The 22,264-nt window shown below is 38.6% G+C and overlaps 1 protein-coding gene across 1 annotated transcript in view; it reads right to left on the reverse strand.

Annotated features, from left to right (window-relative positions):
- Znf521 (zinc finger protein 521) overlaps positions 1–22,264 on the reverse strand; it is a 270,519-nt gene that overhangs the window by 238,253 nt on the left and 10,002 nt on the right. The window contains exon 2 of the mRNA XM_005372725.2: positions 4,090–4,269. Within this exon, the coding sequence (XP_005372782.1) occupies positions 4,090–4,269 (180 nt within the window). The remainder of the gene's footprint in view (positions 1–4,089; positions 4,270–22,264) is intronic.

Below are 22,264 nucleotides of genomic sequence, written 5' to 3' on the forward strand. Positions count from 1 at the left end.
CTCTAGAATCAGGCACAGAAGTTTCCCATACAGACGGACCTACCCCACCACCATACCCTCAATGACCCAGCAATTCCACTCCTACATTATTCTACGCAGAGAATTAAATCATACGTTCACATAAAAATTCTAGCAAGAAGATTCATTACAACTTTATTACAACTGATACCAGCCAGACACTAAAAATAACCAAAATGTCCAAAACTAAGAGAATGAAGAATACATTCTTGTCACAGTCATACAACAGTGGTAGGAGTCCCATATGCCAAATATTACTCAGCAACAGAAAGAGACACACTATTTATATGCACAATAACATGAATGACTCTCACTGACATACTGAACAGAAGAAGCCAGATGCACAGAAAAGAGGGCAGAGTATACGATCCCATTAGCAACAGGCGAACCACATCAGTCATTCAAGAACTTAGAAACTTTTAGAGGAACATGATGTTGCAGAAAGGGACATAAGGGACTTCCAGGATGCAAGAAATCATCTCTTAAGAGGAATGTGACACACAGATGTGTGTATTTTGCCAACAACCATCAAATTGTGTACTTAAGATTTATGAATTTTACTGTTAGGTAAATGTTGTATTAAAATTATAGCATTGGTAATTCTAAACAACATTAAACTCCAGTTAGTTTGCTTATCGTGGTAGTATGAGTAAGCCATTTTGACACTATTTAATATGCACTCTAGTCTTCAGCAAATGAGTAAATACATTGAGGGTGATGGCGGTTAGCTTCCTGTATATCAAAGATGAAAGGCAGAACTAGTCAGATTCTCTTCATCACAGTATTTTTAACTGTAGCAAATAAATCTGCCTGTGCCTCTGAAAAAAAGAAGTGGGAGAACAAATACAGAAAGGGAAAAGACTGGGATGTATCTGAGATGTTGGAATGAACTTGAGCTATCCATATGAGCATGTGGTTTTTATTGGATAGTGAAAGAAAAAATGTACATGTGCATATACTTTTGCATGTGTGAATTTTATGAATTGTCATGTATGTTTTTACATATTATATTAAATGTACACATACTTTTGCATCAGTTGAAGGGCCTACAGACAATGGTATATTTGTAGCAATGAGCACACATAATATCCATATCTTGGCTTCTAAATACCATGTCCTCTAAAATGAAGGGTTCCAAAAAGGGGGGATGAGGAAGGAGAGAGACAGACAAAGGGGAAGGTAGGTTGGTTGATTGTAGGACTGGGATAAGAAAAGAACATGACTACTTCAAGCGTCTGTTATCTGTGGAAACTAAGTAATTCCTCAAATAACTGTGGAGACATTAAACAAGGAGAAGATCTAGTTTGACCGTACTCTCAATGGCTAAGTCAAGGGCAATCTAAGCATCTAAATGCTAATAATAAACTACGACCCACTGAATAAAAATCTCAAAGTCCACAATGATATGAATAAAAGGACAAATGGCTAAGACAGGAAACTGCAGTAGACCAACTAGTAACAGAAATTATAGTTATGATGGATACCCAAACAATGGGTGAAAGTTTTATGAAAATGAAGATATTTACATAGTATCAAAGTATGTGCCCACAAATTTCCAAAGAGGAAATGGTAAGTTCACGCTGGAGAAAGCTGTCAGGCAGCACCTTCAACAAGCTTTCGCTGGTAACCTCACAACATTGGAACAAATGAACGTCACGCACTTCACGATGAGCTGCGAAGAGCGGGATTTCACTTTGGTGGCCCTGCCACAAGTACATCACCTGAACATAATCAGGAGGAAACATCAGGCAAACCCAGTGGACGGGCATTCTATACTCTATTGCAGCTTCTCTGCAAAAATGCACTGATTAAGAGAGTAAAAATTTTAAAAGCCCTAAAGAATAAAGAAGTCAAAAGAAACATGAAAATAAAGTGTTATACATGATCCTGAATCCTGGATGAGGGAAAACTAGAGAGCTATAGCAGCAATTACTGGAATAACTGTTAAAATTGAAATACAGATTACGTATCAGACAAAAGATAGTATCTATTGGTGTCAGCTACTAACTGTCTTGATTTTGGTAAATACGCCTTGGCTATGTAGGAGAATATATTTGTTCATAGAAATATACAGGATATATTTATAGGGTGTGATATCTTGAACCCACTCTCAAATAACTAAGAAAAGTGGTAAAGGGACACAGGAAAGAAAGTATGTGAATGATAAAGGTTTTTTTTTTGGTGCCGGGAATGAAACTCAGGACCTTGCACTTGCCAGGCAGGCGCTTGTGCCACTGAGCTATATCTCCAGCCCACGTATGATAAAAGTAAGTGAGACAAAATATAAGCAGTTAATGAAGCAGATAAATAGTATATGGGAATTTCTTCTATTATTTTTATAATACTTAAGTTTGGAATTGTATCTAAATAAAAACTACCCCCAAGATCCATATTAAAATATAAAACATATGTACAGTCTATAGGTACCATTCCAAATGATGCTACTGAGTTTTCTGAATGAAAGACTCCATGACCTCATGAACGTGTTCAGTGTGTCCTTTCTGAAGACAGAAACACCCCCCCCATGCACTTTAATAAGGGAACCTATTTAACTGGGATTAATCCAGCAGTTTCACAATACTGTTAGGGAAACCTTGTAAACTGGAACACTCACTAAATATATATATTCTATGGAAAACAGTTGGGGAACCACTTGTCTAGAAGATGAATTTCCCATACATAGCTGATTTTAAAAAGATCTGTGCTAGGAAAAAGAAAGAGAGGAAGAAAGAAAGATACTCATTCACAACAAAAGCAGTATCCGCTTCAAAGAGGAAGAGAAAAATGCCACATACCTCAAAAAAAAAAGACATCTATCTAACAGAGCCCAGCCAAGTAGAGCACATTCTTGAAGATACCCCGTCATCACTCATACCCCTGGGGACAGGTTTCAGGACCCTCAAAGGATATCAAAATTCACCAATGTTTAACTTCCTTACACAAAGTAACACAGTATCTGCACACGAGCTACATGTATCCTGCAACTCAGCTCTATTACTTATGAAACCTAACACAGTGTAAACGCTATATCAACACCTGTTGCACTGTACTGTTTAGGAAATAAGGACAAGAATTTAAAAAGTCTGTACCTGCTCAGTGCAGATGCTTTTCTTCCCCCCAAATATTTTTGATCCACACTTGGTTGAATTCACACATGTAGACTCCATGAACGTGGAGAGTGTGTTGTTGAAGAGGACAGATATCATATAAACTGAGTTTTAGTTTTATGCAATCATTACATGGGGCATGCTGTGCTTTGTGCGATTTTAAATCTGACTCTTCCAAAGAATCGGGTAACAGAAGAGCTCACCAGCCTTAGTGAGTATCTGGGCCAGATAGGTACTGTGCCAGGCTCAGAGATGCAAAGATGAACCAGATACAACTCCTGCCATCCACACACTCACACACCAATGACGGAGGCAGAAAAGTGAGGACTATGGTACTCAGAGGCTGAGGATGAGGCTCAGTAGTAGTTGAGAGCATTCGAAGCATGCTAGAAACAAATCCCAGATTCAACCGCCAGTGTTGAGATGACAGACAGACAGACAGACAGGTAGATAGATAGATAATAGAGATAGATGAGAGAGAGGAGGGAGGGGGTGGAGGGAGAGAGGCACAGAGAGAGCGCACGCCTACCTCAAGCAGAGAGGGATAAGGAAGTTTCCTTGATGAGACAATATTTAAGTTAAAATAATACATGCTAAATTTGGGAGGGAAAGTATTCAAAAGAATTTTTCACTTTATTTTAGTTATCCAAATTACATTGTACTTTCATTGCTATCAATGGAAGAAAGAAAAGGAGGGAGGGAGGGAGATGAAAAAAAGAGAAAAAAAATTAAAGATAGTCATTAACTACTAAATTTAGGTGCCTTTAAAAAATCTAAGGACTAGGCAGTAAGGTTGCCCCAAAATAACCACCTTAGAATTCTTGCAAAGGCACCGTGAGACACACCGAGGATTTCCAAGGCAGGAGGAAGATAATTGGAAGAGAAAAAACACATAAAGAAACAAACTAAAACAAATCAGAAATAGAACAGTATGAGAAGACAAGAAGCGATAAGTATTGTTTACCTGTCAGCTGACATTGATTAATCTTGTGTTCTGTGATATCGCTCAGTGATTCAAACACCTGCAGGCAGCTGTCACAGCTGTGCACGGCTTCGTCTTCCAACTCCTCCCCGTCTTCCAGCCTCTTCTTACAATCTAGTGCCTCTCCATCATCAGTCTTGTCTTCAAGTTTACAGTTGGGGTCTGAAAGGAAATCAAGACTGTAAGTACAGCGCTTAAAGACAGGTTCTTTTAAAGTAACATTTAATCTTCTCGCTACCCAAAACAGAAACATCATTTTCCTTGAAGCTGCAAAAGGAAGGCTTCGTTGTGGATTTCATTACAGAGGATCAGAAGTGAGCCTTCCCCAGAATCGGTCAGGTTTTGATTATTAAACAAGTCCTTCCTTTTCCCCTACTATGTAGGCCTTTTGTGACCTCTCCCTTTAAATAGTTTGTCCATCCTCAAGCATAACTTTGTCATTTTTCACAGTCTTTTAGGAGCTTTTGCTTACAAAGGAGAGATAAATCACTTTAAAAATTAAACAGTCTCCAAAGCAAAGGGAAAAAATTTCACTGTGCTTAAGAATGAACTTCTCTTCTGCTAAATATACTCTTCCATGGGAAATTACCAGAATTAAACAAAAGTCTAGAGTAATCTAAGCTAATTACCATAGGCACGAAATTGACCTTTACTTACAAACTGGTCAAAACACACAGTTACTCCATTATTTGTTAGACAGCGAGAGCAAAACAAGCTCTACCACACAGTAAAACATTCTTACAAACACAAACTCAAGAGTGAATGTCTTCTGTTTTCAAAACTACCCGAGAAAACAAGAAGGAGGGGCAACTCAAAATCATAATCAAGTCATCAGCTTGAATCGGCATCATCAGTACTGAAAAGCTAGCAACTGTGAAAACTTTAAATAGTTCCACTTGAACCTTAAGAATGATATGGAAACAATGGCGGAAATAAAACAGTAAAGCTCATGTGAAGCTTTTACTTAGAGCTCAATGAATACTTTCTGATTATTTATGTTATTCTTTGGTTCATTTTAGAAATATATTCATAAAGCCCTGGTGTCTTTGCCCCTCTCACAGAAAAGCAAAGGGCTGTGAAGGCACTCAGGTGGGAGTCAGCAGAAGGGTGAGAACATGGTTCTTTCAGTGAAACCAGGATCATCTAATTGGTGGCTTAATTTGTGGGATACCAATGTCTAATAGAAAGTAGTTCCCCCAAATTAGAAATAAACTGTCTCATATCAAACCAGAGATTGAAAATACTGACTCATCAATGAAATATTGACAAAAATATTATATCAAGATACCTAAGAGATATGTCATGCATCCTCCATACTCACATCTTCAATAAGACTATATTAATTTTAATATAGCTATCTTTGATGATTGAAATACACAAATATTTACTGTCTTAAATGTTTCATTAACTCTTTGAATTGTCATAGGTGAGAATCCACACAACCAAAAGTATCCAAATATTTCTGAGGAAATTCCATAATGCTACTGCCTCGCCATCCTGCTGTCCGAAAGTGCTTTCTGCTATCCTTCCTGCTAACTGTGACATACTTCTAGAAAGTCTGCTTCTGCAAGTCCCTGATACACCCTTTTTCACCTGACAGTTGTTCCAAAGCCTTTCTTTTGCATTTACAATAGACATAACTATGTCACTATGCTTGAAATGATTCAGATATGCCCAAACCCACTTACATTCCAAAGCACAAAATAATCTCTCAAGTTCATTAGAAAAAGCAGAATTCCCATCTCCAAGAGCAAGTCGTTTGTTTGTTATTTGTTTTTTAAAGAACATAGTATTTAAGTAAATTGGTAATTTAGGTTGATTTGCCATCTGGAAAATTATTATCTCAAAATCTCTACACAGTGCCCATTTCCATCTACTGGAGTTTAGAGGGCTCGTTCCTAGGGGAGTAATAACAGAATCTTTCTCGTTTGTCTTATACTTTGCCCAGTACAATGCCACCGCCAGGTGAATGCTCAGCAAATAGTATTTAAAGGTGGTGAAAAGGAAAAGGAAAAAAAAATGATGGTGACTAGAAAGTGTCCTTTATTGATACGTTTTTTGGTAAATGGGAACAGCCTAGTTATTTCCAAATTAAAAAGCATTTGGATGCCTACATTTCCCCAAATTAATACTATATGACCCACCACATTTGAGCTTTCTGCTTTCAAATGTTTTGTCTAGAGGTACAGACACAACAGACGTGTAACGGTCTGAAGATCTCCCGCAAACTAAAAGCAAGTGGTGAAACCCTGCCAAACTAGAAAGCAGTTGAAGACAATGGATAATTGTCCCAATGATCACAAAGCGACCCCCCCCCATGCCACTAAATATTTGTTGGAAGGGAGCACGGACACACTGAATATTCTTAGTTGTTTAGCATGAGTTTCCAGTTTCTCGAAAAAAACCGACAGCACTCAGGGAGATGTGGATGTTAAGTCTGAATTTTAATACGATTATTTAAATGCTACGCAGCAAGTTTGCCAACCTGTTTGTTTTTAAATAAGGAGACTCTCAGAATACTCTAGGTAGTTTGCAGAGAAAAATGATAAAAACTCACCTTCCTTATTATTCAAGCATATGAGCACTTTACACAAACCCAATATCAAAAATACCAAACAAATAAAATGTGTGATATTTTTGCCCTCAAAAGCTAAAGAATGACCCTAGCCCATGCTTCTGACAGTATGGCTAGTTATTAGAATGAGAGTCATTTTAAGACTAATAAAAATGTTTTTGCCTCCACTTCTGCATTTACAGATAGAACCCTTCAGGGACCAAAGTCAGTCAAGCTTATTCACTTCTGCTGCAACTTTAGGATGCATGCTCCAGCCAACTGGCGAATTTGTTTTTAGGTCAACACTTAAGCAGAACCCTCTGGGAGGTGGGTTCGATTATAGCCTATCATGCTTCAGTGTAATGAGTACTAGAATCTCAGTCTCTCTCTCTCTCTCTCTCTCTCTCTCTCTCTCTCTCTGCAAGATTTTTCCAACCTCCACTTTCAAGAGAAATTCCTTCTTGCCCATTCAAAAGATGTGTTTATTTGGTTAGGGGTTTCCATTCCTAATGCTAGTTGATGCAGGAAGATTCTAGAAAGCTTACATTGTCAACTATTTCTTCCCCACAGGTGGCTACACTTCAGTAATTGCACATGGCCTTAGTGATGTAGTTTTTATAAAGTCCTCTGAGAGCCAATCATAAAAAATAATTGTATTACTCTGCTAGCCATTCAAACCTCTGACTTCAACCTAATGGGTTATAAACACAAGGTCCATGCCTGTGAGCACCGCCCTGCTCCCCCATTACTGCAAGAGGGACAATTATTCTCCCAACCACACTGTTGGCTATAAACCTACTCCAAGGGCAGTATTTTAAAACATCCCCATGCCCCCTACAGCGCAGCTGCAATCCATAGCAGAGCTGCAGACAGGACACCTCTCACTAAACAATGCCACCTAAACATGCTGCATCCACCACAAGTGACTTCGCCTCTTCAGCCAACTTCCCAGCTCATCCCTTTGCAAGAGTACTGGGGGCACAGAATTTATAGTGTCCTGACTGGAATAAAAAGCTGGATCTTAGAATACAGACACAACCATTACTACTACAATAAACAGCAGAATTCTGTTTCCAATTTTGTTAACATTACCTATAAATGAGAATTTAAAAGAGGTATGATTTTCCCTTTATTCTATTCTCCAGCAGGTAGTTCTTTCCTTCTTCTCATCCTCCTCTTCATAAGGATTGTTATTGCTTTAACTTGGTTTAATAAAATTACAACTTTGGGGAAAATGAAAAATTGCACTGGCTTAAAAGTGTTGGAGGCAATAAACCCATGGACTTCAATTAATTTCAAGTGAGGGATCAGTTTAAGGCCAACCTGCAGAAATTCTATTCTGTTCATGTAAAATGAGGTTTCACCACATTTACTTTTTATAACCTATATAAAAGTCAAGTAAAAGTAATGAATATCTAAAAGCCATCTCAGTGGACTGGCAAAGACTATCTGTATTCTTAAAACTCATCTTACATATTTCTCTCTTTGCAACAAGGATCTCATGCCTGATCAAAGCTAAAATGTCAAACTACTGAGAAAACAGCCCAATTTCCAATCCATTTCACTGCCTAGAAATGGACCTCCTTCCAAGCCACTTTTGCATGGAAAAGCACTGGCAAAAGAAAGAAAAACTAAGAGATCATGTGGTTATAATTATTACCAGGCAAGGAATATTTCTGCAGCTCAGTGGTAAAGTAAAACTCTGTCGCTCTCTGCTCCCAATAGTGTCCATCGCAAAACAACTGCCTCATTAAATCTCTGCAGTAAGATTAATATGCCGTAGCTGCACTACATTTATAACTTGGTACTCTATAAAAAGCACATTTAATGGTAAGAGCCAGAGCCTAGATACAAAGTATTACTATAAAAACTTCTGGCAGCGAATGCATAGTGCAGGCCTCCCCTTCTTGCAGGAGATATAAATGAGGCTTTTCCTGGTAAATTCCAAGCATGAAGCCCTACCTTAAAAACCAGACTCAGTTTTTATGAGAGTGGCAGAAACACAAGAGTCTGAAGATGATGTAAATATGAATGCAAGAAGATTACTTTACAACTAAGACTGGCAAGAGATGAATGAACTCAAAATACTCTACTTATACACACACGCAAACTTAAAACTGGACCATTTCCTAACAGTTTGTTCTCTGGTCATAGCCAATTTTTCACCAGATTAAATAATCACGGCATGAATTATTCGATCTGAAATCAACGAACACAGTGCCAAGTGAGTTCAATAAATGATCAACTAAAAATACCTATTACTTTTAAAAAGAAATACAAGGCTTGATTTCATTGTAACAACTATGACCTTTTGGATTTTAATTATTTAAAGCTATAAAAAGTATTCAAAAAAGTGTCCCCAATACTAGACTACTAGTGGAATAGCAATGATGGTTTTACTTTGGGAAGTGTCCAAGGGTATCTTCTTTCAAAGAAAAATTAAAATCCACTGTTTTATACTGAGGTTTTATGCTAACGAAATACACATAAGATTTAAACAAATACATTCCACATTCAAATAGCCCCCAAATCACTATAGCAGGTGATTAATTAACAATGTGCGGTTAACAACCATCTTATATCAAATAATAATTGTCTAGTGTTGTGTGTAAAGCTTACGTGTGTACAAGTAACTAGTCAACTAGGCTTACTGCCATATTCAGAAACCTCACCCCTGAAAAGAAACTCAGAGACTGCCTGTTAAGTACCCGTGTCTGGAAATACTCCTGTCCTACATGTGCATTTGAATCACATTCACTGATTTCTCCTTATACTTTTTAACAACAGAGGAAAAGTTCCCTCCAGGCTATGAAGAGTTAACAAAAAGCAGAAACCCTTCCCAGTTTTCAAAAACCAAAGGGCGGGATCATTATTTTGTGCTTTCTGGGCTCTAGATATGCATTCGAACTTGAAATCCCATAAGATGAAAACAGATTTAGGGAAAATAAATGGCACACAGATATAAAATGGCAAGCAGACTCTAATGAAGGAATGCAGCCCTGCCAGACTGTGCAGCCGTCTGTCCCACACTCGCCTGCTGGTCTGCTGTCTCATTTTTTTTTTTCTCACTGTCATCTAAAAGTAAACAAACAAAACAAAAACAAAAGCAAGCAGAGTGGTGGCTAGGGACAAGCATCCCGGAGGCCAAGCCTGAGCTTAGCAGGACAAATAAGGCCACTCTAGGTAGAGACCTGGCTATGTACCAAGAGATGCAAGGAGCACCTGTGGTCAAGGTTAAAAACATGCTCTTCTTCCTTGTTCTACAATATTCATTTTCTGGAGGCTCTATTCTCTGAAAATTATTAAATTGTTTTATCGAAAGAAGGAAATCCCCTTTAATCTGCTCGTTCTTTTCTTTTTGTCTATGAAATTTCAGACAGAAAGAATTATCTCTACATTAAACAAAATCATGCTGTTGAAGTTTAGGATTTCTGTGGTTTTGCTTGATTGTTCTACAGGTCTATCATGGTCCTTGAAGACCAAAAAGAAATATCACAGATGCACCATTATCAAGGAGAACATGCCAAACATGAATATATTACCACTCTGTATCTACAGTGAAATTCCTTGTAGGAAGATGTTGAGTGGGAGGAAATTAGCCTTGGGAGAGGTTAAAACAAACAACACATACACATGCATACTTTGGAACCAAATAAAAAGTTTCTCCTCTTCTAATCAGAAAATTTTACCCAAATTTCTTCCACTTAGACCCTCTTTATCATTTAGTTAAAGAAAGATCTAATAAAAGAAAGCAGTTTCAGCACTCCAAGTTTCAAATGCAGAGAAATTATAAACATGGTCCTACTTTAAAGTCATTTAACTTCAAAATGAATATCTAGGGCTGCCTTACACCACTTCTGTAAACAAGTATTTACTGGGCACCTATGAGGTGAAAAGCATTTGGCTAAGATCCTGGACGTATAAAATGTAAGATGTCCTGGTCCCTGTCTCCAAAGTTTGCAATCTGCTGTAGTTTTCCAACTGGTCAGTCAAAATAAGCTCAGGGGTTTGGGGATATTGGTCTTTTCTGCTTTCAAAGTGTCCAGACACAGCTTGGGGTGACTAGGAACCGCAAATTAGCTTGAGCTGCTTTGTTCTTTTACCCAAGTTTGGCATGCAGAACTTACCATCTTTCTGCCTGTCATGACACAGCAAGGAGAGAGACGGACAAACAAAAAACTGAGTGCAAGGAGAGAGAAGTGCTCAGAAGGGGCAACATCTCCATCAGAGCGCATTTTACCCAGAACAAAGCAGCTTCAGCTCAGGCTAAGTTTTGAAGGAAAGAGAAGCACTGAAGACAGGTAGAACAGAGGTCTCCAAACTAAGGACACATGGGCAAAACCACAGACGCATAAAGCAACACAACTGCCCTCACAGAAATGCAAGTACTTCTGCTCAAATGAGGGGCACTGGGTAGAATAGAAACAGCGGGAAGCCATGTAAGGACCCAGCTTGCAGAAGCAGCTAGCTCATGCAGCAACTACTGTGAGCACACCATTCTCACACTAACCTTAGCACTATGACAAGGCAACAAGGGATTTGAAGTAGGAAGTGACTGATCTAGGTGACAGTTTAGAAACACGCTCCACTGGCCATGGAGAGGATGGGTTGGACAAAGTCCAGATCAGAAAGCAGGCAGATGAGTCTGGAGGCTACAGATCAACCAGGAAAGAAGTGGAGACTGCAAAGTGCAAACTAAGTCAATGGCAGAGAGAAAATAATGTGTCCGGGCGCCCCTGCGGACTGCGGGCACACGAAAGTGGGGAGCTATCTCAGTGTCTGCCAGGAATTGCGGTTTGGTGGCGCCATTCCTACAGACGAACTTGAAGTCTTTGTTTAAAACGGGTGTATTCACCTGGGTTAATGACTTCACATTTTCTCATTCAAGTTATGTCTTTTATCTCACTTACCTAAATGGTGGCAAATAAATGCCAAAGCTGGGCAGAGAATAGACAGAAATATAATACTAGCTAACTTGACAATCTCATACAAGAGGTCTGCAGGCACCCCAGAGAAAATGATCAGGAAAAGAACTCACTGATGAAATTCCTTTACTTCAGTTTTATTTTGAATACACATGATGCTGAAGACAGATACAAGCAAAATTTAACTGAAAATAAAACCAGACATTGATTCCAAACTCCCCCTTCTTATTTCATATTTTTATTTTTAAAAAAATCATTAACCATTTGTTTAAATAGGAAAACATAATTCTACATACAGTCCATGATCCTTCTCATAAGACAAAGTAACTAGCCCACTTTCAAGAATGTAAGAATCTACAGGAAGTTACACATGCTCTCTCACTGGGATGCCATCCTATCCAGGGGCCCCCCTCCAGAGCTGCCTCATGCTGTTTAAACTTTCTGCCTCCAAAAATGGAATGAAAATAAACAACTTTTCTTTAAAGAAACATACTAATATATTAAAATGTTCTTTTTGAAGGATGTTATAGTTTTCTTATAGAAGAAAATATGGTAGAAACCACAAAAAATTATGGCAAGTCAGCAGGACAAATAGATGAATGTAGACAAAAATGGACATTCAAACATAGCATTATCTCACCTAACAAAGAAAAGCTACCCTGCACTTTTTTTCCAGATCGTTTTACAGTGAACAACATCCTTTTTGTTGATTTGTTGTTGGCTTTGGCTTGTTTGTTTTGGTTTGGTTTGGGACATGATCTTTCTTCTGGCCAGATTTGAGCCTCTTCACTCTCCAACTACCTGATGCCATCACACTGAACACAGATCTAAGTCTCATATGGCCTTGAACTTCCTGCGAAAACAAATGAAAGCAACTTCTACATTCCTGTGTTCAATCTTATACCAAGCCTCGAGATCCTTTCCTTCATTTTCTATAAGAAAAACATTACACACAAATATTTTTAATATCCAGGCATTCAGGTACTAATCTCTCTACAGTAAAGTAATTTTAAAACTGCTAAAAATCCATTCTGGAGGAAAATCAATTACTTCAAAAATGGATATGTAGCACATAAAGACCAGATTTAATGAATTGATTTACTTAGTACATAAAGACCAGATTTAATGAAAAAAAAATGTTGTTTAGGACAACTACAGTCATAAGTAAAATCTATTTGAAGCTAGGATTTGGACATGAGGATATCTGGAAGTTTAGTTATTTTTTCTTTACCAAATAATCTTAGAGACCCAGCTATAGAAGCATAGCTGGGAAGCTTTACAGCACCAAAGTAAGAAAAAACACGGGGGCAAAGAGTCTGTTTCTGAAGACAATACACTATTTCATGTTCCTATCATTTTCAGTTACTGTAGATGAGATCAATCAAATTACAACAATATTTCTGAATTGGGCTCTTAAAATTAACTATCTCAACAATTACTGAAACAATAGCTTAGGGGGATAGTGTTTTATTTTGAACAAGAATACTGCCTTGCTTCAATATGAGAGTCCTTGTACAATGTAACAGCACTGGCCTTCACATTTTGAGAAGTAAATCCGAACTCGTTCATAAAAATCAACCCAATATTATCGCTCAATGCTCCTTAGCAGTAATTTTGCCTCTTTTTTTTGTAATTTAGGAAGTTATTGTTCTAAATGGCAATGCTATATTGTAAAGACACATATGATTAAATTTGTCTAAAGATTACAAATTAAAGACAAAATTTACTGTCCTGCTAAACATGATCATATTACCTAGGATGATGGAAAAAATGATTTTTTTTTCCTCCCCTTCAGAACCTCCAAATGAGTCTCCAAAAAACTAGGGAGTTAAACTGCTGTTAAAATAAAGTGCAAATGATTTGAAAACACATTTTTAATTTTTTTTATTTTCATTCCTAGCTAACATGTAAATAGTAAGCTTATATCTATAACAGATTCTATTTAGGAAGATAAAGTGGAATCTAAATAGCTTCTTTAGTAACATGATGACTCAGCAGGAGAGAAAAGAGGGGGAAATCCTATAAAGTAAGGTACTGTACATGTTTATACAACGAGAGATCAGAGCAAAAAAGGAAACTGTGATTTATGACTTAGGAACTATTACAAACTACAAGAAAATTTATGTACAATTGAAAAAAAAAAGAAATCCATTTTGTCTCCCTGTATTTGGACTAATAAATTTAAAAATGCATACAACTCTGAACGTCTAAGTTTCCTTCAGCCTGACAAACAAAACAAGAGAAACCATATGACCAAAAATAAACTATAAAAATAGATTATTATTGATTCATTGCCATTTCTGCAACACTTTCCTTAAGGAACCTGAAACAAAGGAGACAGAAGGGCATCATTTTCTTTTAACTTTTTAACTGTGCTCTTCATTTACCAGAACATCGACTTCCTTAAGTTTCCATATTAGTTTAATTCTATTTTAAATTTTAACCGCCTCTCCAAATATGAGATTTTTTTCAAATGCACAGAATGACAATCTTGCCAAATGTGCATTTAATCTGCATGTTTCTGCAGACAAGTAATAAAGACACCAGTGCTATTAGCATAATCAATACGCAATTTACAGAGCTACCCAGACAGAACCGAAAGGGAACGTGTATGCCATTCTTTTCCTAACTATAAATGAGTAGTTCATTGAAATATGTTCCCACTTATGTCGTCTCAGTCTTGACTTGTCAAAATAATGTGATAATATATGAAATATTTTATACATATGCTATATATAAGCATATTTTTAAATGATTATTCATTATCAGATAATCTCCAAATCTAGTGGAATCAAGTAAATCAATTGCTCATAAGGGAGACTGGCTGATAAATCAACACCCATATACATTCGCTTTTTTTTCTTTAGCATGTGATTTAGTAAGCAGAAATGTGTGTGCATGTGTGTGTATGTGTGGGTGTGTGTGCATGTGTGTGCATGTACATACGTATGCACACACACATCAGATATACAACTTTCAGTAAATATATGTAGGGGGCCTTGGTGTTTGCAGAGGTAAGCCAAAGGGCCAGTGCTTACATTTTCTAAGAGCCAAGGCTCATCTTGTTTTTAAGGTTTTGTTTTGTTTTCTATGGTCCTGGGGATGAAGCACAGGGCACTGCATATGCTCATGCTAGGCAAGCACTCTTCCACGGAGTTAGTCCCCAGCCCTCCTCTTAGTCTCTAAAATAGTAAAAGAAAAAGAAAAAAAAAAAAAAAAAAAACCTCATCTGATCAATCCTACAGTAGCTGCTTATAATTTTTTTAAAAATTTGTGCAACTTTACACTTTAGCCAACACTACAAACAAACAAAAGAGCATGTGCCATCTCAAAAATACTGTAAGACAACAGAATTAGAGTCATTTTTTGTTTTTTTCCAGGAATAGTAGCAGGTCCTTCCTGATCCTCTGTACAGACATCAATGGTCCTTTAAAGTTCAGCCCATGGCTTTCAGGCTGGCGGGATGCCTTAACTTGCTATAGGGAATATGAATTTGGATTTTTGCTAGCTGCTTCACACCAGACATTTGACACAACCAATGTGGCTCTCCCTAAGTCAGATGCATGGCTATGCTTTGGCAGGCCCAACCACCACTCACTTTTTCCTATAACTCAGGCTGGTGGGCTCCACCCCAGCAAATCTTCAGATTCTGAGTGAGAGCATCAAGAGAAAGACTTCTGAAAAGCTCCTCAGCTTTTGCATTCAGAGATTTCACCAGCAAAGGGGAAAATGTTCCCACATCGCTCTGCACCTTTCCCTTCAACCACTAAAATGCCTCTAAGATCAGCTTCCAAGGCCATTTAACTCTTTCATCAGAAGCCAAAGCTTTTAATTATACAACTGCAGATTTGTCAGGTTCCTCACGCTTTCAAGGCTATGAGGTCAAGTCTTAATTTTTTCTTGTAGAAGACACCTTCAGGAAAGGTGGATGGGATAGGGGAACAGCACCCAGATATAAACAAAAGGGAACAGCAGAGACCTGGTGACTGGAGCATTATTCTACCTCTTGGTTTTGTCACTGGCCCTGGGAGCATTCATTTGAAAACTGTGGGATTGAAGACAGCTCACTTCCAAGTCAGAAGTCCACATTTTTCTTCTGTTTCAGCCATGCGAATTGGATTAACCCAGTGTCTCCACCTCAGTTTTCTCACTGATAAACAGGGTCAATGACAAGTAGCACAGGATTCACACAAGGCCAAATAAAGGCACAGTATCTCTGGAAACGAGGGCACGAAGGCAAACTATTTGCCAAAACTATAAACTCAACTCTCCACTGGTGCCATCATCATCTTCCATGGTACAGATGGTTACTAACAATTAAACACACAAGTTCCAACAATGGTTACTAGGGGCTGGAGATTTAGCTCAGCGGCACAGTGCCTGCCTGGCAAGTGCAAGGTCATGAGTTCGATTCCTGGTACTGGAAAAAAAACAACAACAACAAAAAGATCCTATCTCCTATCTCAAACAATGGTTACTAAGAATTGACATAAAAGTTCACAAAAGAAGGGAAATTTTCTTTTCCAAATGAAGAGGCAAAGCAGTCACAAAACTGTGTGTCCCCTTCCCACCAAGGACTTTGCAGAAAACTCGAAGAAAAGGGAAAATGCACGATCCCTAGCTTCCCAGAAAATTCATCCGTAATAGAAGGTGACTATCAGTTAGAAACTTGATGTGAGTCAGAAATCTGTTGAACGGTTCTATGAAGTAGACTCTTTGCCTGTTATCAGTAAGAAAACTGAGGCTTAGTAAACTTTGATAACATCAGGATGCAATCACAGGTCCATCAGGCAAGGGTTGCACCTTGTCCACTCACTGTGCCATACTGATCGTGCACACAGGATCAAAAGCTCGGGGCACGGACAGCTAAAACCAGAATAGGGAAGGTAACTCTCACATAGCAGTGACCCATGAGTTTGGTTTTGAAAGCCTTCCTTAGTCTACAGGATGCACAACCATAGGAGATAATTTCCAGAATTAGAAAACAAGAAACCTACATTGTCACCTTGGTCTGTCATGAGATCATGGTATAACACAGAACATGATATGAAAGCTCTCTGGAGTTTGGAAGTGAACTGGGAGGGGGGGGTCACCACTAGTGTCCCCTCGGCAACACTATCCCATGATCTGCATCCTTTTTTCTTCTGTCTGCTCCTTTGCTTCTTCTTCCTAAGACATTCATCCCCAGCCACGGCTGACCTTTCTGAAAACGACACTACCACCGAACCTGATGCCCTTTTGAAAGTGTTTTCTAGAGTATCTACATTAAATGATCCCAAAGTGGAATTTTCTCTGTCACTTGCTATCATTTGAGGATATTCCACTCATTAAAAGTGGCCTCTCACAATCCTCCTGGCTCTCCCCACTCCAATTTTCATTACTATTTCTCTCACTTCATTTAGCATTAAGGTTGAAAGCAAAAGGATAAATGGATATTTGAAAGTCATCTGATTGGATATATGAAGGTTTTAGACTTTGTCTGTATAGAAAGTCAACTTTATGACAATTATCACTTAGTTAAAATAAAAAGAGAAGATACTGTCTACAAAGAGTATCACCAGGCAAATGAGCACCGAGGTCAACCAGCGGGCACTGGCAGGCTGGGTCTGTAAAGCCCAAAGGGACAGCAATGACAAGCAATCTGGGAGTGGGACAGGGTGATTTCATAGACCACACAGAGAGCAGAGGATTGGACATTGAGCAAGCAGGGGAAAGTAAGGAGAAATAAAAATAAAGCCAATGGAACAGTTAGGAGTTACAGAACGGAGAAGAAATTAACCCATTTATATCAAAGGTTGCAAGTTTTTTTTAATTTTTGCATGAAATTCATGTATATTACTTAAAAAAATTGAAATGAGAATTTGAAGAGAAAAAAATTATTATGTTCTACTGTTACAGACATTCCAAACATGAAACACTAGGCACTGAAGGGTTAAGAGGGGACAAATTTCAGACAACTCGCCTTCAAATAAGATTTCAAAGAAAAGGAAAATAGTGGCTAGACACAGCCCTACAGGGACCAGTGTTAACAGCCACTCCGCAGACACATTCCCAAATTGTCCCTCGATTTTCACACTGTACCCACAGGTGCTTCTGGACCATGTAAAATCCTTCTCTGAACCTAGAAGAAAATCCTTCTAAACAAATTTACTGATGACTGAAACGATGTAGAAAATCATCCCCTCCTTTGGTTAATTCTTTCGTAAACTCAAGCCCAGATTTACCTTTTTAATTTAAGGATTATTAATAAATCTGCTATGATTAAACTTTGTAATGATATGTGAATTATTTGTCTCTAGTTCCTCTCTCAAGAATAATTAGACTACCTTTGCAAATTAGCGTTTGGCCTTTCTGTGAAGAACTTAAAAAGACACCAGCCTGACTTACCAAAAAGATGGCAGAGGCTCTGAAATTAATTAGTTTCACTTTATGCTTCCATTATCTTTTAATTGGAATTTCTTGCAGGAATTTTTCTCTCAGAGTTCTCTCTCTACTGGCAAAGCAAAGCCGGAGTTCAGTCGGGATGGCTCTCTTGGCCAGGGCGAAATGCTAGCTTTAGCAGACTGAACCCTGCAAAGACTAGTGAGAACCCCACCCTCACTCTGTGCCTCCAGACAGGCCTCATGAAGGGCTGTATTCAACCACACAGGTGTCTGGCCTTCCCTGCTCTTCAGCCATAGCAAAAAAGAACTTTCTAGAATAGCGAAGAGTTGCTTAGCAGAAGACCTTTGAGAGTAAGAACAGAAAATATTTACACGGCACTCCATATCTACCAGGTACTAGTCTAGGAGCTTACCAGAATTAACTCTTCATTTTCACAACAACACTATGGATTAGGTACTCCTATTTCCCTCAATTACAAATACAGAAGCTCAAGGAGAAGTGTTGTGACAATTTGCCCAAGGTCGACCAGACTGTAAGCCTGCTTTTAGCTATCACAGGTTATTTTCCTCATTTATTAAATATTTGCTAAGCACCTTAGTCTATTTCCAGAAATACTCTGATGGGCTAGTGACACAGAGGTGGGCATGAGGAGACAAAACCCTGAAGCCACTTTAATGGGGCAATATAGAACTAAAAGGATTAGAGGGAAAAAACTTTTCATCATCAGGCAAAAAAAACCATTAGTAACAAGAAAAAGCAGTGGCGACACTGAAAATAAAATTGTTAAACTCCGGTACAGCAGAGGAAAAATAATTCCCACCCACAAAAAGACAAACTAGGGGAAATGTCTGCAACACAAGTCAGACAAAGGACTAATTTTTTTAATGATAAGAGCTGCTCTTTCAAATCCAAAGACAAAAGCCCAGGAAATAAAAAGGCAATTCATAGAAAACAGAAATACAGTTTATAAACATTGTCACACAGATGCTCAATCTATCTAGTAATTACAAAAACGTCCATTAAAGTGTCAACGAAATAGCAGTTCATTTTTTTCACAAATTGCACTAGTAAAAATAAAGTATTTAAACATGAGCACTCTAACCCTGCCGCTAGCAGCAGTTTGCACTGAACCTACTTCTCTCTGTGGAGGGCACATTGGCAGGATCTATCAAAACTTTAAATATACATTCCCTTTGTTTCATTTTTATAAACTTGCCTCACATACCTAATAAACTAAAGCAACAGTAAATAGCAGAAACATATGGATGACCACCGGTGGGGGGAGGGCTAAATATTTGGCAGATCATTCAGTGGATCTTGTGGAGTTGTTACAGCCACAGGGAGAGGTCCTAACTGCAGGTATGGAAGGGTTGCTAGCAAATGCATGGCTATGGTTTGGATATGGTTTGCACCTGGCACGTTCGTATGTCGGAAGCCTGGCCACAGGTGTGGCAGTGTTGGGGCAGTAGGACCTTAAAGAGGTAAGGGTTACTAGAAAGTAATTAGGAAAAGAGGATTGATGGTGGTGTTCCACGACGGATTAGTTCTTGCAAGAGCAGGTTGTTTTAAACTGAGGCCACCACATGCCTTGGCTCCTTTTCCTTTATTTCTCTGGTGTGTTATAATGCAGGCAATGACCTTGTCAGGATGCCAACGCCATGCTATCTGGCTGCTAAAGCCGTTGGATTCATGAGCCAATGAAACCTCTTCACCTCATAAGTTACCCAGTGCTGTATGTTTTGTTATAGCAACACTAAGTGAACTAAGACATATATTTAGAGAAGAACACAACACAGGGAAACCCTAAGAGTGGTCCAGGTGACTGCCAGGATTACTGCTATATATCCTCTTTCTCCCTAAATAACTGTGAAGCAGATATTTAAAGAACAGTTGGAAGGAGCAACATATTATTAGCCTGTTCAGGGAATGGGTGTATCTCAGTCTGACCTGGCTTGGAAAGTTATGTGCATGGTAGCAACAGATGGATTCAAACATCCTCTCTTAGACGAACTGCAGTTTTGTTTTGTTTTTATTTTCTAAACAATACTATCTCAACTAGAAACCACAGAAAATGGGTAGGAGACTTGAGTAGAAGATGAAAAAAAAGTACTAGTAGATCTATTACTGTTTTTATAATCTTCTACAGTTGTCTATGTAAGTTTTTAGTGAAAGAATATGCTACTGGATTGGGGCTGGGGATTTAGCTCAGCGGCACAGCGCCTCCCTGGCAAGCACGAGGCTGTGAGTTTGATTCCCGGTACTGGAAAAGAACAAAAAAGAGTATGCTACTGGATTGATGATGCACTGTCATATTTTAGTATTCACTAAGCTCCTTGATATGAAACTGTGCTGAAAATTTGCAAAAATCATTAGAAAAATCATGCTATGTATCTGTATATATTTTCCTATGTATCTACATGACAAAATAAAGTAACAGTGAAAATGCCTTATGATACTAAAATGAATGCATTTATCCAGTATTCAGGGAATATTATGGGAATTAAAATAAATCCATATATTTGGGTAAGTAAATAGATCAAAATAATGAAAAACTCCATAACATATCTATAACTGTAGATAGTTTAGAGTGGGGAAAAAAAATTAAAGCTGCCCAGGCCTTGTATACAAGTTGCCAGCTATGTGCAAATAATTTGAAAAGGATGCAACTTGTGTGAATAACAAGTCCACTAGTACTGTAGAGCTACATACAATCTGGAGTGAACATTATGAGGCTCACAAAGAATTGCCTAAGATGTCTTCGTGGACTGTTAGTTCCATGAACCCCATGAGCACTTGGGTCAGATTTGTTCATGTCTCCTGAGAACCTGACACCTATCTGGAGTTCAATAAAAAAATTCCTCTAGAATGCATTGCCATACGCAGTATTTTTTACTCCAAAACATATTAAACTTTAGGCTTGGCTTGAAAGTGCTTCATCCAAACCAGTGGTGGCAAACCTCCGGCACGCGTGCCTCAGCAGGCTGTCTGTATCACTGAAACTCTAACAGGTTTGCCATCACTGCTCTAGAGCCTTTTCTGAGCTCACTGATCTCAGTTAAATGTTCTCATTAACACTCAGTGCTGTCCCTTCACAGAACCCTGTAAGTAACGTGCTCCCACTACTTGGCTGCCATAGCCACACGGACAGTGTGTGTCTCCTTCACAGCCTTCCGCCTCCTAGCACTCCTAGACTTGCAAAGGATGGATGTGCGGCAAATATCTGGTAAATAAAAAAAATGACTGAATCAATGCATTTGTTTGTGCATTTATTACTTACATTTTGAGTATGGGCATTCAAAGAACAGGGACACCAAACTGTGTTCTCAGAAGGCATATAGACAGACCAGAAAACCAACTTGGTACCACATGTCCTAAAACCTATGAAGTACAAGGGGGGCTATTAAAGAGAAGGATCCATTCTTAACTCAGGGTCAGAAAAAACCTCCTATAATATGTGAATGGAGTTGTAAGAAATGAAAAATCTATTCAAGACCTTATTATTGTACAAAAAAAACTAGCAAAGGCCCAAGAGAGTCCAAGAAAAGATTCAATGTGAAACTGTGGACTTGTAGCTGCATGAAAGTAATACCAGCATTTGGACAAATGGATGAACACGAACTGAAGCTGACTGGACAGGATAAATCAAACTGAGTCACAATACCATTCTTAAACAACACAATTTTACTCCGAACCACCGGCTCAAAGTTATTCCACTGCAGAAACATACCCGAGACCCAGGTAAACACAGGTTGACCACATATACATATACATACACATACACGTGCGCATACAATACCCACACGCTTCCAAACCAAAGCGGGAGCTGCTCCTGGCTGCTCCAGTGAGACCTGACACACCCTTGTGAGGCGACTCAGTGACTAGTCCATCTCACTTAGAAACTGCCAAGTGTTCTGTCGAAACTCCAGGACTTGAATGGAACGAGGTTCCTTACAAAGGCACTGCGAATGGTTTGGTGCATAATTCATGCCTGCTTCTATATAACTGCTTAAACAGTGCTGGGGGTATCTTGACAAGAAATCACTGTGGAAACTGAAATCACCTGACCTTTGTGGAGATTTTTGGCCAGTCTTTCTCTTTGTTCTATCAGCTATACCTCAAACAACTACATAATTTAAAAGTATGCTGGCCTCATTAATATGAATTATTAATCAAATTGCAAGAATCACAATTCCTCAATAAGAGAATCCAGGATGTTGAACCTCAAAAGGAAGTCAAAAGTCATGGGAGTCTTCATTTCACTGGTGAGAAATGCAGTGATTTTGGCTCCATGGAA

Source organism: Chinchilla lanigera, unplaced genomic scaffold (assembly GCF_000276665.1).
Source record: "Chinchilla lanigera isolate Chin_1 unplaced genomic scaffold, ChiLan1.0 scaffold00001, whole genome shotgun sequence".
Classification (NCBI taxonomy): Eukaryota; Metazoa; Chordata; class Mammalia; order Rodentia; family Chinchillidae; genus Chinchilla; species Chinchilla lanigera.